The 19,011-nt window shown below is 47.2% G+C and overlaps 1 protein-coding gene across 2 annotated transcripts in view; it reads left to right on the forward strand.

Annotated features, from left to right (window-relative positions):
- Positions 1-4,096: 4,096 nt before the first annotated feature.
- LOC124007240 overlaps positions 4,097-19,011 on the forward strand; it is a 46,465-nt gene continuing 31,550 nt past the window's right edge. For both annotated transcript variants that reach the window (XM_046317656.1, XM_046317657.1), the window contains exons 1-2: positions 4,097-4,204; positions 16,269-16,468. In XM_046317656.1, coding sequence (XP_046173612.1) covers positions 16,430-16,468 — 39 coding nt within the window. In that variant the 5' untranslated portion in view covers positions 4,097-4,204; positions 16,269-16,429. The remainder of the gene's footprint in view (positions 4,205-16,268; positions 16,469-19,011) is intronic.

Raw genomic sequence — 19,011 nt, forward strand, 5'->3', positions numbered from 1 at the left:
ACCACAGAGAGGGGAAATAGGGCTGTACCAACTCACCACAGAGAGGGGGAAATAGGCTGTACCAACTCACCACAGAGAGGGGGAAATAGGCTGTACCAACTCACCACAGAGAGGGGGAAATAGGCTGTACCAACTCACCACAGATAGGGGGAAATAGGCTGTACCAACTCACCACAGATAGGGGGAAATAGGCTGTACCAACTCACCACAGATAGGGGGAAATAGGCTGTACCAACTCACCACAGATAGGGGGAAATAGGCTGTACCAACTCACCACAGATAGGGGGAAATAGGCTGTACCAACTCACCACAGATAGGGGAAATAGGCTGTACCAACTCACCACAGATAGGGGGAAATAGGCTGTACCAACTCACCACAGATAGGGGAAATAGGCTGTACCAACTCACCACAGATAGGGGGAAATAGGCTGTACCAACTCACCACAGATAGGGGGAAATAGGCTGTACCAACTCACCACAGATAGGGGGAAATAGGCTGTACCAACTCACCACAGATAGGGGGAAATAGGCTGTACCAACTCACCACAGATAGGGGGAAATAGGCTGTACCAACTCACCACAGATAGGGGGAAATAGGCTGTACCAACTCACCACAGATAGGGAAAAATAATACTGGGTGATTGGGGTTTTCCAGAGGTGGCAGACAGTCTGAGCTAACTCCCTGATTTACTCCATAATAGCCTTTAACCCATGGTCGAGGTGTTCCGTCAAAGAACTGAGCCCTTTTAAAAGGCCCTGTAGCAGCTCCTCATGGTGGCTCCCTGCAGGGAGACAGCATGGCGGAGCTGGTTCAAGTCTGCTGGGTCTGTCATGGCCAGGTCGTACTATCAAGGCACAAGGCGAGACCCAGATGCAGTCACAGGAGGCAGATAGTTGGAGTTTAAGATGTTTATTAATCCAAAGGCAAGAGAATGGTCGTGGACAGGCAAAAGGTCAAAACCAGATCAGAGTCCAAAAGGGTACAGAATGGAAGGCAGGCTCGAGGTCAGGGCAGGCAGAATAGTCAGGCAGGCGGATACAGAGTCCAGAACAGGCAAGGGTCAAAACCGGGAGGGCTAGAAAAAGGTGAAAAGGCAAAGCAGGAAAATGGGAAAATTGCTGGTAGGCTTGGACATACAAGACAAACTGGCACAGAAAGACAGGAAACACAGGGGGAAACAAACAACACGCGGAGGGGGGTGGAGACAATAACGAGGACAGGTGAAACAGGATGTGACATAATCATATTGAACACATACTGTAGGACTATTTCCTATTGCAACATCGAACCACAAATCAAATCAAATCAAATGTTATTTGTCACATACACATGGTTAGCAGATGTTAATGCGAGTGTAGCGAAATGCTTGTGCTTCTAGTTCCGACAATGCAGTGATAACCAACAAGTAATCTAACTAACAATTCCAAAACTACTGTCTTATACACAGACCCATTTATAGGGAAACAGAAAAACAAGCAACCTTTGTTTCACAGATAAAAAGGGGGCAACTGTTTAGCCTAGTTTTGCTATCTTTGCTACAGGAATTTTAGACCTGACCAAGTACTACACAAATAATTGACAAAAAACAGTGACAAACAATATTTCTTACGGGTCTCTCAATGAACAGTTTGGAACCCAAAGCCTCTCCAAACACATTACACAAACTGGAACCAACTTCCAGGAGTGTAAAAATACCCAAATGTCATACTTGAGTTAAATGTCATACTTGAGTTAAAGTAAAGATACTTTACTCCATGTGTAACTCTGTGTTGTCTGTTCACACTGCTATGCTTTATCTTGGCCAGGTCGCAGTTGCAAATGAGAACCTGTTCTCAACTAGCCTACCTGGTTAAATAATGGTGAAATAAAAAATAAATAAATAAAAATAATAGAAAGGAAAAGTCACCCAGTAAAATACTACTTGAGTAAAAGTCACCCAGTAAAATACTACTTGAGTAAAAGTCACCCAGTAAAATACTACTTGAGTAAAAGTCTAAAACTATTTGGTTTTAAATATATTTAACTATAAAAAGTAAAATAATAAATATTTTTCAAATTCCTTATATTAAGCAAACCAGACGGCATCATTTACTTCTTTTTTTTTTTTTATTTACAGATAGCCATGAGGCATGCGCCCAACACTCAGACATAATTTACAAATGAAGCCTGTGTTTAAGTGAATCAACCAGAACAGAGGCAGTAGGCTTGACCAGGGATGTTATTTTGATTAGTGTGTGAATTGGACCATTTTCCTGTCCTGCTAAGCATTCAAAATGTAACGATTACTTTTGGTTGTCAGGGAAAATGTATTGAGTAAAAAGTACAACATTTTCTGTAGGAATGTAGTGAAGTAAAAGTTGTAAAAAAAATATAAGAAGTTAACTAAGTACAGATAAATAAATAAAAACCCGACTTAAGTAGTACTTTCAAATATTTTTACTTAATTACTTCACTCCACTGCCAACTTAGTTATTACACTCAACCATACCCCATCTTTAGGTAGCATGGTGATTTAAAAAAAAACAATGATACCAAACAGTCAATCAAATGCATAGAACCTTCAGGTGTAAAACCTCTCATAAAGTTGTAGTTAGTGATGGGACGATTGATACTGGAGCTCCAACGCACTTTTCAAAGCACTACTGGTTTGACATAAGGTACCGATCATCGTATTAAAGTAAAATGATGACGTGTTTAACGACGTCGAAGCTTTTATCACGCGTTTTTTCGTGTTGCAAAATGAGAGATACCACTGATTTCGCTGTTGTGCTTTTGGCTTCCTTCGATGCCACGTTGCTTTCAAACACCGACCTCTACTGGACACCTTAATTACCAATTTGGTTAGATGCGTGTCGGTTTATAGCACCTGAACCGAAGCTCTGTTGGTAGGGTCAGGGGATGCCAAAAAAACTGGCATCGACACAATATTGAATCCTGGCGATGCCAATGATTGAATAAAAAATAAAAAAACATAATCGGTGAAACCACAATATCTTCCCATTGTTGTTAAAATAATTCGTTTTATTTAGTGTAGGCTATGACAATATTTTGTCTTCAGCGTAATAATACCACGGATTTTGAAAAAAAATAGTGAACCTGGAGGCAAAATGGGTGGATTTTACCAACTCACATATGGGGGGGTCTATATAAACATCAAACATGCTGATATTTATCCCTGACCAGCAGATGTCCCCGAATGTGCCCTGTGTTAAAATGGTATGATAACTGTTTTTCGGGAACAATTTGGTGAAAGCTTAAGGGTTCAGAAAGCCTTGAATTCCCATCAATAGTATTATTGTTATTCCTGGTAAGACAGCTCTGCGAATCTGCTCTTTTCTTTACGCCACTCCTAAATATGTGCAAGGAGACTTTTAAACTTTTCCGCCTGTGCTCCCCTAAATAGTATCCATAGGGAAACACTGAAGAAAATTATAGTTCTTACACTGTCACCCTATTATCAGTACATTTCATTCATAGATACAATGAATACAGTCTGTGGATACTTAGTCGACTGAATAATTGTAGCCGTTATTATATTTTTTTCAGCACAGGCCGGGCCTACTACAACTATCCTATTGTCTGTGTCCGCTGGAGCGCACACAGAATCAGTGCGCATGTGCGAAGGAACAGGGTTTTGGATTGCAAATCCACAAATCTGAGTTTGTATCCCAAAAGTTATTCACAACCATAAAAGGACTGGATTGAAGGAGAAAAAAAGCAGAATGGTAGAGATTCCGTCCGAGCCAGCTTCCACTGTTATAAAGTCACATTATCCGCCAGTTTTTTAAATATATTTTTTAAATACAGCAGATACCATTCGTAGAATGTATGCACACATGACTGTAAGTCGCTTTGGATAAAAGCGTCTGCTAAATGGCATATATTATTATTATTAGATATCAGTGGAGTAGGAACTAAAGCAAGGAGCTAGGAACCGAATTTGTAATGAGTTCGGGGAAGTTTGGGACCACTCGGGACAGCGTCGACCAATCAGATAGCACTGAGGGTCTGTGGCTGGGGAGCGTCGACCAATCAGATAGCACTGAGGGTCTGTGGTTGGGGAGCGTCGACCAATCAGATAGCACTGAGGGTCTGTGGTTGGGGAGCGGGTCCAATTCAAACACAGAAACACTTCCCGTTGACGACTACAGTTAGACGTTTCTCCAGGAGACACACATAAGAGGGAACAAACTACTTTACAAGGTAGATATTATCGAATATAAAGTACTTCATTATAAATGAGTATTACAGAAAAAAGATAACCTATTCACCTCGTTCAAAGGATGATTTAGCTATTTGTTTAAAAAGCAGGCATAACAGAGAGTTTTACGTCTGCTAGCTAATAATGTTAACTTTGTCTGCTTGCTAACTAGCTAATCCGAAGCTGCTAGTATTTTTTATTAAAATATTTTATTTAACCTTTATTTAACCAGGCAAGTCAGTTAATAGCAAGATTAGCGAATTCAAAATTAGAACAAAGTATCTAGCTAGTTAACTTAACTACATTTTGTTGATATGGTTATTGGGATGTTAACTAGCATGTGAAATTACTACAGTGGGTAATGTTAGTTAACTGGGTACTGTAATATATTGTAACGTTAGTTAACTGGGTACTGTAATATATTGTTAGTTAACTGGGTACTGTAATATATTGTAACGTTAGTTAACTGGGTACTGTAATATATTGTAACTTCAGTTAACTGGGTACTGTAATATATTGTAACGTTAGTTAACTGGGTACTGTAATATATTGTAACGTTAGTTAACTGGCTACTGTAATATATTGTAACGTTAGTTACCTGGGTACTGTAATATATTGTAACTTCAGTTAACTGGGTACTGTAATATATTGTAACTTCAGTTAACTTCAGTTAACTCTTAAGACAAAACGCTTAAAGAAGGTAAGGCTCCAGCAGATACCGGAGCGGATTTTCGGTAACCGAATTGCGTAGGTGAAAGAGCCGTTTATTTGGCTCCCTGAGATGTATACTGCTACTACAGTTTGTTTGTTTTAGCTCCATACAACGATTATCGGCACAACGTTATAAAAACATTATCTGGAGCTTGTAAGCAATCACTGCAGGAACGATGGATAGTGAGGAGAGCCTTTTTCTGGTTCACACGTTTTTTTGCAATGCGTTCATTTTTGCGGAACAGCAATTTGGTCAGGTACAAACGTATTTGAATTCGCATGTCACGATCTGACATTATGGCAGGCAACTTTGTCGTCTTTACATTCCTTTTTCAAAATGTTCCTGGTTTAAACACCCACACCAGAGACGATGCGCCAGTGGGATGATTACGCTGAGCCGCGGGCTCCTTACGTCATCGGGCGAAAGCGTGGAGGGAAAAGCCACTTACTGAAATGGAACAGTAATCTGCGCCTCTCAATCATTTAGTCAACAAGGCAGCATGGTGCAACGTCCAGAAAAAATAACATATATCATTTTTTTATAAAAAATAAAAAACTCGTTTTTCATTTGGGGATGCAGAGTGTGCTGAAAAACAATCACTTTTGCATCTGGAAAACACAGAATCCTACTCATTACTCCACATGCTCCTACATCACTTTGTTTCGAGCCGGCGTCACTGTGGGCTTTGAACCGGGCACCTGGCTCTTACCCAGGAGTGTGCCAGCTATCTAATGTAATCAACGTTTACCTGGTGCAAAACACGCCTACATGGACACTCGGGCGAAATTAACCGAACCCCCTCATTGGCAGGACGCGGGCAGTTCGGTTAACACTTCAAGTCCAAATATATCATACTTTAACTTGAACGATTACATTTTGACTGACAACATCGTGCAACAAATGTAAACTCTGCTCGCCCTCTTTCAGCTGGAACAAAGTGGATTTGTAAATGATTTTTTTTGCCAAATGTTCATTTTCAGGGCTGGGTTTTATTTGAATGGTACCACCCACCAGCATGGCATTGTTTATTAATCAGAAACACCTGCAAAGTTCGCAAGTCGTGACTGAGTTTAGCAGGGTGCACTGTGGTACTAAAAGTAAGTGGGGGGGTATAACCTGGCAGTGGATCTTGATCGAGTAGTAGTGTTTACGGACTGACAATTTATCTTACTATTTCCACTAATCTACCTGACAGTTACGGTTTTCAGATGCACATTTTCGTGGAACAGTTTAATTTGAATTTATACTAGTCTTTTTATATCAATCCTAGACTGTAGATTAACCACATACAATCTAAATTACAATTATTCCAATCTAAAAGTAACTTTCATTGCCATTTCCAACTATGTAAAAATTGCCTACATAAAGCCAATGCATAACATTGCAGCCCGCAGGTAGAAAATACCCTGATGAAAATAAATAAATATCCTATAAATCACATTGGCTATGCATGGCCTGTATGCAGCGAACTTGAAACATTGTATAAAATATTCTGGACCCTCAGTTTCCCAAGCCAGTGAGCTTGGGACAGACACAGCTGCAGGCTATTTGTGCAAAAGGGATAAGAAGTAATCAGGTATTCTACGATGTTTCCACTGGATCAGAACATTACATTTGTTCCTTTCATGCTGAGTGGTTATCGAAAGGGAGAGAGCTGGAAATATTGTTCAGATACTTTGATGAACTTCTCAATTGATCCTAAAAACACACTTTGTTTATCAGAAATACTATCAGACATCCCCTCTTACAGCTCTTAGAGACTGACCCAGAAAGACTCACAGCTCTTAGAGACTGACCCAGAAAGACTCACAGCTCTTAGAGACTGACCCAGAAAGACTCACAGCTCTTAGAGACTGACCCAGAAGGACTCACAGCTCTTAGTGACTGACCCAGGAAGACTCACAGCTCTTAGAGACTGACCCAGACAGACTCATAGCTCTTAGAGACTGACCCAGAAAGACTCACAGCTCTTAGAGACTGACCCAGAAAGACTCCCCGCTCTTAGAGACTGACCCAGAAAGACTCACAGCTCTTAGAGACTGACCCAGGAAGACTCGCAGCTCTTAGAGACTGACCCAGAAAGACTCACAGCTCTTAGAGACTGACCCAGAAAGACTCCCAGCTCTTAGAGACTGACCCAGAAAGACTCACAGCTCTTAGAGACTGACCCAGACAGACTCATAGCTCTTAGAGACTGACCCAGAAAGACTCACAGCTCTTAGAGACTGACCCAGAAAGACTCGCAGCTCTTAGAGACTGACCCAGAAAGACTCACAGCTCTTAGAGACTGACCCAGAAAGACTCACAGCTCTTAGAGACTGACCCAGAAAGACTCCCAGCTCTTAGAGACTGACCCAGAAAGACTCACAGCTCTTAGAGACTGACCCAGGAAGACAGCTCTTAGAGACTGACCCAGAAAGACTCACAGCTCTTAGAGACTGACCCAGAAAGACTCACAGCTCTTAGAGACTGACCCAGAAAGACTCCCAGCTCTTAGAGACTGACCCAGAAAGACTCACAGCTCTTAGAGACTGACCCAGAAAGACTCACAGCTCTTAGAGACTGACCCAGGAAGACTCCCCGCACTTAGAGACTGACCCAGAAAGACTCACAGCTCTTAGAGACTGACCCAGAAAGACTCGCAGCTCCTAGAGACTGACCCAGAAAGACTCCCAGCTCTTAGAGACTGACCCAGAAAGACTCACAGCTCTTAGAGACTGACCCAGAAAGACTCACAGCTCTTAGAGACTGACCCAGAAAGACTCACAGCTCTTAGAGACTGACCCAGAAAGACTCCCAGCTCTTAGAGACTGACCTAGAAAGACTCACAGCTCTTAGAGACTGACCCAGAAAGACTCACAGCTCTTAGAGACTGACCCAGGAAGACTCCCCGCACTTAGAGACTGACCCAGAAAGACTCACAGCTCTTAGAGACTGACCCAGAAAGACTCGCAGCTCTTAGAGACTGACCCAGAAAGACTCCCAGCTCTTAGAGACTGACCCAGAAAGACTCACAGCTCTTAGAGACTGACCCAGAAAGACTCACAGCTCTTTAGTGGTGGTGTGTTAAGACAATCAGAAAAACTATCAGACATCCCCAAATGGACACATTTTATCGGCCTACAGTTGCGCGCAGGCCAGGTAGCCTCGTCTTACTTCAATATGCGTCCTTACTCAACATTGGCAGGAGCATTTCAAACAAAAGACGACCAATAAATTGACAACTCATAAATGGAGTGAAATAAAGAAGCGTGTTTCTCAGAAGTGTAGCCCAGGTTATGAGTTCTGCAAAACACATTTCCAATCTGACAATGTTAAATAGATAAATAAATAAATATATTGAATGTATTAACAGAAATGAACGTAAATAAACATTGCGGATTTAGAAATGGTGGATTAACGGCAAATTAATAAGACACTGCAACTAATTGTATTTTTAAAAAACCTTTTATTTAACCAAGTCAGTTAAGAACAAATAACAGCCTACCAGGGAACAGTGGGCAAACTGCCTTGTTCAGGGGCAGAACGACAGAACGACCTTGTCAACTTGGGGATTTGATCCAGCCACCTTTCGGTTACTAGTCCAACACTCTAACCACTAGGCTACCTGCCACCCCTCCACTCTAACCACTAGGCTACCTGCCACCCCTCCACTCTAACCACTAGGCTACCTGCCACCCCTCCACTCTAACCACTAGGCTACCTGCCACCCTCCACTCTAACCACTAGGCTACCTGCCACCCCTCCACTCTAACCACTAGGCTACCTGCCACCCCTCCACTCTAACCACTAGGCTACCTGCCACCCCTCCACTCTAACCACTAGGCTACCTGCCACCCCTCCACTCTAACCACTAGGCTACCTGCCACCCCTCCACTCTAACCACTAGGCTACCTGCCACCCCTCCACTCTAACCACTAGGCTACCTGCCACCCCTCCACTCTAACCACTAGGCTACCTGCCACCCCTCCACTCTAACCACTAGGCTACCTGCCACCCCTCCACTCTAACCACTAGGCTACCTGCCACCCCTCCACTCTAACCACTAGGCTACCTGCCACCCCTCCACTCTAACCACTAGGCTACCTGCCACCCCTCCACTCTAACCACTAGGCTACCTGCCACCCCTCCACTCTAACCACTAGGCTACCTGCCACCCCTCCACTCTAACCACTAGGCTACCTGCCACCCCTCCACTCTAACCACTAGGCTACCTGCCACCCCTCCACTCTAACCACTAGGCTACCTGCCACCCCTCCACTCTAACCACTAGGCTACCTGCCACCCCTCCACTCTAACCACTAGGCTACCTGCCACCCCTCCACTCTAACCACTAGGCTACCTGCCACCCCTCCACTCTAACCACTAGGCTACCTGCCACCCCTCCACTCTAACCACTAGGCTACCTGCCACCCCTCCACTCTAACCACTAGGCTACCTGCCACCCTCCACTCTAACCACTAGGCTACCTGCCACCCCTCCACTCTAACCACTAGGCTACCTGCCACCCCTCCACTCTAACCACTAGGCTACCTGCCACCCCTCCACTCTAACCACTAGGCTACCTGCCACCCCTCCACTCTAACCACTAGGCTACCTGCCACCCCTCCACTCTAACCACTAGGCTACCTGCCACCCCTCCACTCTAACCACTAGGCTACCTGCCACCCCTCCACTCTAACCACTAGGCTACCTGCCTCCCCTCCACTCTAACCACTAGGCTACCTGCCTCCCCTCCACTCTAACCACTAGGCTACCTGCCTCCCCTCCACTCTAACCACTAGGCTACCTGCCACCCCTCCACTCTAACCACTAGGCTACCTGCCACCCCTCCACCCCTCTAACCACTAGGCTACCTGCCACCCCTCCACTCTAACCACTAGGCTACCTGCCACCCCTCCACTCTAACCACTAGGCTACCTGCCACCCCTCCACTCTAACCACTAGGCTACCTGCCACCCCTCCACTCTAACCACTAGGCTACCTGCCACCCCTCCACTCTAACCACTAGGCTACCTGCCACCCCTCCACTCTAACCACTAGGCTACCTGCCACCCCTCCACTCTAACCACTAGGCTACCTGCCACCCCTCCACTCTAACCACTAGGCTACCTGCCACCCCTCCACTCTAACCACTAGGCTACCTGCCACCCCTCCACTCTAACCACTAGGCTACCTGCCACCACCCCTCCACTCTAACCACTAGGCTACCTGCCACCCCTCCACTCTAACCACTAGGCTACCTGCCACCCCTCCACTCTAACCACTAGGCTACCTGCCACCCCTCCACTCTAACCACTAGGCTACCTGCCACCCCTCCACTCTAACCACTAGGCTACCTGCCACCCCTCCACTCTAACCACTAGGCTACCTGCCACCCCTCCACTCTAACCACTAGGCTACCTGCCACCCCTCCACTCTAACCACTAGGCTACCTGCCACCCCTCCACTCTAACCACTAGGCTACCTGCCACCCCTCCACTCTAACCACTAGGCTACCTGCCACCCCTCCACTCTAACCACTAGGCTACCTGCCACCCCTCCACTCTAACCACTAGGCTACCTGCCACCCCTCCACTCTAACCACTAGGCTACCTGCCACCCCTCCACTCTAACCACTAGGCTACCTGCCACCCCTCCACTCTAACCACTAGGCTACCTGCCTCCCCTCCACTCTAACCACTAGGCTACCTGCCACCCCTCCACTCTAACCACTAGGCTACCTGCACCCCTGCCTAACCACTAGGCTACCTCCACCCCTCTCTAACCACTAGGCTACCTGCCACCCCTCCACTCTAACCACTAGGCTACCTGCCACCCCTCCACTCTAACCACTAGGCTACCTAACCACTAGGCCCTCCACTCTAACCACTAGGCTACCTGCCACCCCTCCACTCTAACCACTAGGCTACCTGCCACCCCTCCACTCTAACCACTAGGCTACCTGCCACCCCTCCACTCTAACCACTAGGCTACCTGCCACCCCTCCACTCTAACCACTAGGCTACCTGCCACCCCTCCACTCTAACCACTAGGCTACCTGCCACCCCTCCACTCTAACCACTAGGCTACCTGCCACCCCTCCACTCTAACCACTAGGCTACCTGCCACCCCTCCACTCTAACCACTAGGCTACCTGCCACCCCTCCACTCTAACCACTAGGCTACCTGCCACCCCTCCATTCTAACCACTAGGCTACCTGCCACCCCTCCATTCTAACCACTAGGCTACCTGCCACCCCTCCATTCTAACCACTAGACTACATGCCACCCCTCCATTCTAACCACTAGGCTACCTGCCACCCCATGCACACAAAAGTTATGAAACAATATGAATACCCATGAAATTGCAGGAGAGAGATGTGCCTTGTGTATCTGAGCCACAGTCCACAGTTTTATTGTCATCACTGCGGCCTCCTCAATGGATTTGTCCAGAGACGGGCGCAAATCAGACAGGTGTCTCGTGTGCCATAAAATAAACATATACACTACCGTTCAACAGTGTGGGGTCACTTAGAAATGTTTTTTAAAGAAACACAATTAAAAATGACATCCAATTGATCCGAAATACATTGTAGGCATTGCTAATGTTGTAAATGACTATTGTAGCTAGAAATGGCTGGTTTTTAATGGAATATCTACATAGGCGTACAGAGGCCCATTATCAGCAACCATCACTCTTGTGTTCCAATGGCACGTTTATTTAACCAGGTAGGCCAGTTGAGAACAAGATTTCATTTGCAACTGCGACCTGGCCAAGATAAAGCATAGCAGTGTGAACAGACATTTACATTACATTTAAGTCATTTAGCAGACGCTCTTACCCAGAGCGACTTACAAATTGGTGCATTCACCTTATGACATCCAGTGGAACAGTCACTTAACAATAGTGCATCTAAAACTTAGGGGGTGGGGTGCCAGGGATTACTTAACCTATCCTAGGTATTCCTTAAAGAGGTGGGGTTTCAGGTGTCTCCGGAAGGTGGTGATTGACTCCGCTGTCCTGGCGTCGTGAGGGAGTTTGTTCCACCATTGGGGGCCAGGGCAGCGAACAGTTTTGACTGGGCTGAGCGGGAGCTGTACTTCCTCAGTGGTAGGGAGGCGAGCAGGCCAGAGGTGGATGAACGCAGTGCCCTTGTTTGGGTGTAGGGCCTGATCAAGCCTGGAGGTACTGAGGTGCCGTTCCCCTCACAGCTCCGTAGGCAAGCACCATGGTCTTGTAGCGGATGCGACTTCAACTGGAAGCCAGTGGAGAGAACGGAGGAGCGGGGTGACGTGAGAGAACTTGGGAAGGTTGAACACCAGACGGGCTGCGGCGTTCTGGATGAGTTGAAGGGGTTTAATGGCACAGGCAGGGAGCCTAGCCAACAAGTTGCAGTAATCCAGACGGGAGATGACAAGTGCCTGGATTAGGACCTGCCCTGTCCACAGTTTTATTGTCTGCGGATGTTGTAGAGCATGAACCTACAGGAACGGGCCACCGCCTTGATGTTAGTTGAGAACGACAGGGTGTTGTCCAGGATCAGTTCTTGGCGCTCTGGGAGGAGGACACAATGGAGTTGTCAACCGTGAAGATCATGGAACGGGCAGTCCTTCCCCGGGAGGAAGAGCAGCTCCGTCTTGCCGAGGTTCAGCTTGAGGTGGTGATCCGTCATCCACACTGATATGTCTGCCAGACATGCAGAATGACATCGCCACCTGGTCATCAGAAGGGGGAAAGGAAAGACATTGTGGTCATCTGCATAGCAATGATAAGAGAGACCATGTGAGGTTATGACAGAGCCAATGACTTTGTATAGCGAGAATAGGAGAGGGCCAAGAACAGAGCCCTGGGGGACACCAGTGGTGCGTGGTTTTCGCCACGCCACCTGGTAGGAACCTGTCAGGTAGGACGCAATCCAAGCGTGGGCCGCGCCGGAGATGCCCAACTCGGAGAGGGTGGAGAGGAGGATCTGATGGTTCACAGTATCGAAGGCAGCCGATAGATCTAGAAGGATGAGAGCAGAGGAGAGAGAGTTAGCTTTAGCAGTGCGGAGCGCCTCCGTGATACAGAGGAGAGCAGTCTCAGTTGAATGACTAGTCTTGAAACCTGACTGATTTGGATCAAGAAGGTCATTCAGAGAGAGATAGCGGGAGAGCTGGCCAAGGACGGCACGTTCAAGAGTTTTGGAGAGAAAAGAAAGAAGGGATACTGGTCTGTAATTGTTGACATCGGAGGGATCGAGTGTAGGTTTTTTCAGAAGGGGTGCAACTCTCGCTCTCTTGAAGACGGAAGGGACGTAGCCAACGGTCAGGGATGAGTTGATGAGCGAGGTGAGGTAAGGGAGAAGGTCTCCGGAAATGGTCTGGAGAAGAGAGGAGGGGATAGGGTCAAGCGGGCAGGTTGTTGGGCGGCCGGCCGTCACAAGACGCGAGATTTCATCTGGAGAGAGACAACACAGAGTTACACATGGAGTAAATTAACAAGTCATTAACACAGTAGAAAAAAAGAGAGGCGAATAATTACAATTTTGCAGATTAACACTGGAGTGATAAATGATCAGATGGTCATGTACAGGTAGAGATACTGGTGTACAAAAGAGCATAAAAGTAAATAAATAAAAACATTATGGGGATGAGGTAGGTCAAATTGGGTGGACTATACCGATAAGACTATGTACAGCTGCAGCGATCGGTTAGCTGCTCAGATAGCAGATGTTTGAAGTTGGTGAGGGAGATAAAAGTCTCCAACTTCAGTGATTTTTGCAATTCGTTCCAGTCACAGGCAGCAGAGAACTGGAAAGAAAGGCGGCCAAATGAGGTGTTGGCTTTAGGGATGATCAGTGAGATACACCTGCTGGAGCGCGTGCTACGGATGGGTGTTGCCATCGTGACCAGTGAACTGAGATAAGGCGGAGCTTTACCTAGCATGGACTTGTAGAGGACCTGGAGCCAGTGGGTCTGGCGACGAATATGTAGCGAGGGCCAGCCGACTAGAGCATACAGGTCGCAGTGGTGGGTGGTATAAGGTGCTTTAGTAACAAAACGGATGGCACTGTGATAAACTGCATCCAGTTTGCTGAGTAGAGTGTTGGAAGCTATTTTGTAGATGACATCGCCGAAGTCGAGGATCGGTAGGATAGTCCGTTTTACTAGGTTAAGTTTGGCGGCGTGAGTGAAGGAGACTTTGTTGCGGAATAGAAAGCCGACTCTAGATTTGATTTTCGATTGGAGATGTTTGATATGAGTCTGGAAGGAGAGTTTACAGTCTAGCTAGACACCTAGGTACTTATAGATGTCCACATATTCTAGGTCAGAACCATCCAGGGTGGTGATGCTAGTCGGGCGTGCGGGTGCAGGCAGCGAACGGTTGAAAAGCATATATTTGGTTTTACTAGCGTTTAAGAGCAGTTCGAGGCCACGGAAGGAGTGTTGTATGGCGTTGAAGCTCGATTGGAGGTTAGATAGCACAGTGTCCAAGGAAGGGCCGGAGGTATACAGAATGGTGTCGTCTGCATAGAGGTGGATCAGGGAATCGCCCACAGCAAGAGCAACATCATTGATATATACAGAGAAAAGAGTCTGCCTGAGAATTGAACCCCGTGGCACCCCCATAGAGACTGCCAGAGGACCGGACAACATGCCCTCTGATTTGACACACTGAACTCTGTCTGCAAAGTAGTTGGTGAACCAGGCAAGGCAGTCATTACAAAAACCGAGGCTACTGAGTCTGCCGATAAGAATATGGTGATTGACAGAGTCGAAAGCCTTGGCCAGGTCGATGAAGACGGCTGCACAGTACTGTCTTTTATCGATGGCGGTTATGATATCGTTTAGTACCTTGAGTGTGGCTGAGGTGCACCCGTGACCGGCTCGGAAACCAGATTGCACAGAGGAGAAGGTACGGTGGGATTCGAGATAGTCAGTGACCTGTTTGTTGACTTGGCTTTTGAAGACCTTAGATAGGCAGGGCAGGATGGATATAGGTCTGTAACAGTTTGGGTCCAGGGTGTCTCCCCCCTTTGAAGAGGGGGATGACTGCGGCAGCTTTCTAATCCTTGGGGATCTCAGACGATATGAAAGAGAGTTTGAACAGGCTGGTAAATAGGGGGTGCGACAATGGCGGCGGATAGTTTCAGAAATAGAGAGTCCAGATTGTCAAGCCCAGCTGATTTGTACGGGTCCAGGTTTTGCAACTCTTTCAGAACATCTGCTATCTGGATTTGGGTAAAGGATAACCTGGAGAGGCGGGCAGAGCTGTTGGCCGAGGTTGGAGTAGCCAGGAGGAAGGCATGGCCAGCCGTTGAGAAATGCTTGTTGAAGTTTTCGATAATCATGGATTTATCGGTGGTGACTGTGTTACCTAGCCTCAGTGCAGTGGGCAGCTGGGAGGAGGTGCTCTTGTTCTCCATGGACTTCACAGTGTCTCAGAACTTTTTTGGAGTTTGAGCTACAGGATGCAAACTTCTGCCTGAAGAAGCTGGCCTTAGCTTTCCTGACTGACTGCGTGTATTGGTTCCTGACTTCCCTGAACAGTTGCATATCGTGGGGACTATAAGTCTACGTTGTGGTAGCTAATCCAAGTTCATAATTTTAAAAGGCTAATTGATCATTAGAAAACCCTTTTGCAATTATGTTAGCACAGCTGAAAGCTGTTGTCCTGGTTAAAGAAGCAATAAAACTGGCCTTCTTTAGACTAGTTGAGTATCTGGAGCATCGGCATTTGTGGATTCGATTACAGGCTCGAAATGACCAGAAACAAAGAACTTTCTTCTGAAACTCGTCAGTCTATTCTTGTTCTGAGAATTGAAGGCTTTTCCATGCGAGAAATTGCCAAGAAATTGACGATCTGGTACAATGCTGTGTACTACTCCCTTCACAGAACAGCGCAAACTGGCTCTAACCAGACTAGAAAGCGTGGGAGGCCCCGGTGCACAATTGTGCAAGAGGTTTCCGGGGTCATGGTATGTGCCTAGAACAAACTACTGACTCGGGACCAACAAACCTTTACAGGCTCATACCATTTGAGACTCTAAAATACCATCCGAGACACTCAAGCATTCCCTTTTAGGATCACAGACCAGGCAGCGTCATAATCTTCAGATGGATAATTCCAGCTTCTTGTAAATAGGACTTTGTTTTGCATTGCTTTCTAGTTCACTCCAAAACCACAGTTTTTCCCCCAGACGTGTTTAAGTGACCTCAGCCATCTGTTTTGCAGAATTTCATCCCACAGACGGGCACCAGTTTTATTATGTGCTTATCTTTTACATTTTGATGCTTGTTCTACATTTCTATCTGAACGCTCTACATTGTTGTGCGTGTACTGCTGAACACAGCCCTGATCTCTTCCTCTTTCCTCCCTGATTGGCCAGCTTCAGCATGTCGTCGTCGGTGATGAGTGGCGTGGCGGTGTGGAGGGCTCACAGCGTTCTGGAGGAGTCAGACGGGGGCGAGTTCAGCTCCCCTGAGGCCCCCCCCCCCCCCTGACCGCTTCCGGAAGCTACGCTCCTCCTCCTCTCTCAACTCCCTCCGCATGTCTCTGAAGAAGAGGCTTCCGCTGCGCTCTGTACAGGTAAGAGGCTGAGTCAAGCTGCACACGTCCTCAATGGCTCCCTATTTAGTTCACTACTTTTGACCAGAGTAATGTGGGATACATAGAAAGACCTCATCCTAGATAGCATCTCCTGCCATTGGGTCCTTAAGCAAAGTAACTAAACCCTCTCTGTCCAGAGTCTGTGTGTACACTGAGTTTACAAAACATTATAAGATCACCTTCCTAATATTGAGTTGCCCTGAGAACCGCTTCGGTTTGTCAGGGCATGGACTCCACAAGGTGTCTAAAGTGTTCCACAGGGATGCTGGTCCATGTTGACTCCACAAGGTGTCTAAAGCGTTCCACAGGGATGCTAGTCCATGTTGACTCCACAAGGTGTCTAAAGCGTTCCACAGGGATGCTGGTCCATGTTGACTCCACAAGGTGTCTAAAGTGTTCCACAGGGATGCTGGTCCATGTTGACTCCACAAGGTGTCTAAAGTGTTCCACAGGGATGCTGGTCCATGTTGACTCCACAAGGTGTCTAAAGTGTTCCACAGGGATGCTGGTCCATGTTGACTCCACAAGGTGTCTAAAGTGTTCCACAGGGATGCTGGTCCATGTTGACTCCACAAGATGTCTAAAATGTTCCACAGGGATGCTGGTCCATGTTGACTCCACAAGGTGTCTAAAGGGTTCCACAGGGATGCTGGTCCATGTTGACTCCACAAGGTGTCTAAAGCGTTCCACAGGGATGCTGGTCCATGTTGACTCCACAAGGTGTCTAAAGCGTTCCACAGGGATGCTGGTCCATGTTGACTCCACAAGGTGTCTAAAGTGTTCCACAGGGATGCTGGTCCATGTTGACTCCACAAGGTGTCTAAAGCGTTCCACAGGGATGCTGGTCCATGTTGACTCCACAAGGTGTCTAAAGCGTTCCACAGGGATGCTGGTCCATGTTGACTCCACAAGGTGTCTAAAGCGTTCCACAGGGATGCTGGTCCATGTTGACTCCACAAGGTGTCTAAAGTGTTCCACAGGGATGCTGGTCCATGTTGACTCCACAAGGTGTCTAAAGTGTTCCACAGGGATGCTGGTCCATGTTGACTCCACAAGGTGTCTAAAGTGTTCCACAGGGATGCTGGTCCATGTTGACTCCACAAGGTGTCTAAAGTGTTCCACAGGGATGCTGGTCCATGTTGACTCCACAAGGTGTCTAAAGTGTTCCACAGGGATGCTGGTCCATGTTGACTCCACAAGGTGTCTAAAGCGTTCCACAGGGATGCTGGTCCATGTTGACTCCACAAGGTGTCTAAAGCGTTCCACAGGGATGCTGGTCCATGTTGACTCCACAGGGTGTCTATTGCGTTCCACAGGGATGCTGGCCCATGTTGACTCTACAAGGTGTCTAAAGCGTTCCACAGGGATGCTGGTCCATGTTGACTCCACAAGGTGTCTAAAGCGTTCCACAGGGATGCTGGTCCATGTTGACTCCACAAGGTGTCTAAAGCGTTCCACAGGGATGCTGGTCCATGTTGACTCCACAAGGTGTCTAAAGTGTTCCACAGGGATGCTGGTCCATGTTGACTCCACAAGGTGTCTAAAGTTTCCACAGGGATGCTGGTCCATGTTGACTCCACAAGGTGTCTAAAGTGTTCCACAGGGATGCTGGTCCATGTTGACTCCACAAGGTGTCTAAAGTGTTCCACAGGGATGCTGGTCCATGTTGACTCCACAAGGTGTCTAAAGTGTTCCACAGGGATGCTGGTCCATGTTGACTCCACAAGGTGTCTAAAGAGTTCCACAGGGATGCTGGTCCATGTTGACTCCACAAGGTGTCTAAAGCGTTCCACAGGGATGCTGGTCCATGTTGACTCCACAAGGTGTCTAAAGAGTTCCACAGGGATGCTGGTCCATGTTGACTCCACAAGGTGTCTAAAGTGTTCCACAGGGATGCTGGTCCATGTTGACTCCACAAGGTGTCTAAAGCGTTCCACAGGGATGCTGGTCCATGTTGACTCCACAAGGTGTCTAAAGCGTTCCACAGGGATGCTGGTCCATGTTGACTCCACAAGGTGTCTAAAGCGTTCCACAGGGATGCTGGTCCATGTTGACTCCACAAGGTGTCTAAAGTGTTCCACAGGGATGCTGGTCCATGTTGACTCCACAAGGTGTCTAAAGCGTTCCACAGGGATGCTGGTCCATGTTGACTCCACAAGGTGTCTAAAGCGTTCCACAGGGATGCTGGTCCATGTTGACTCCACAAGGTGTCTAAAGCGTTCCACAGGGATGCTGGTCCATGTTGACTCCACAAGGTGTCTAAAGTGTTCCACAGGGATGCTGGTCCATGTTGACTCCACAAGGTGTCTAAAGTGTTCCACAGGGATGCTGGTCCATGTTGACTCCACAAGGTGTCTAAAGTGTTCCACAGGGATGCTGGTCCATGTTGACTCCACAAGGTGTCTAAAGTGTTCCACAGGGATGCTGGTCCATGTTGACTCCACAAGGTGTCTAAAGTGTTCCACAGGGATGCTGGTCCATGTTGACTCCACAAGGTGTCTAAAGCGTTCCACAGGGATGCT

The sequence above is a fragment of the Oncorhynchus gorbuscha genome, linkage group LG20 (assembly GCF_021184085.1).
Source record: "Oncorhynchus gorbuscha isolate QuinsamMale2020 ecotype Even-year linkage group LG20, OgorEven_v1.0, whole genome shotgun sequence".
In the NCBI taxonomy this organism is placed as follows: domain Eukaryota; kingdom Metazoa; phylum Chordata; class Actinopteri; order Salmoniformes; family Salmonidae; genus Oncorhynchus; species Oncorhynchus gorbuscha.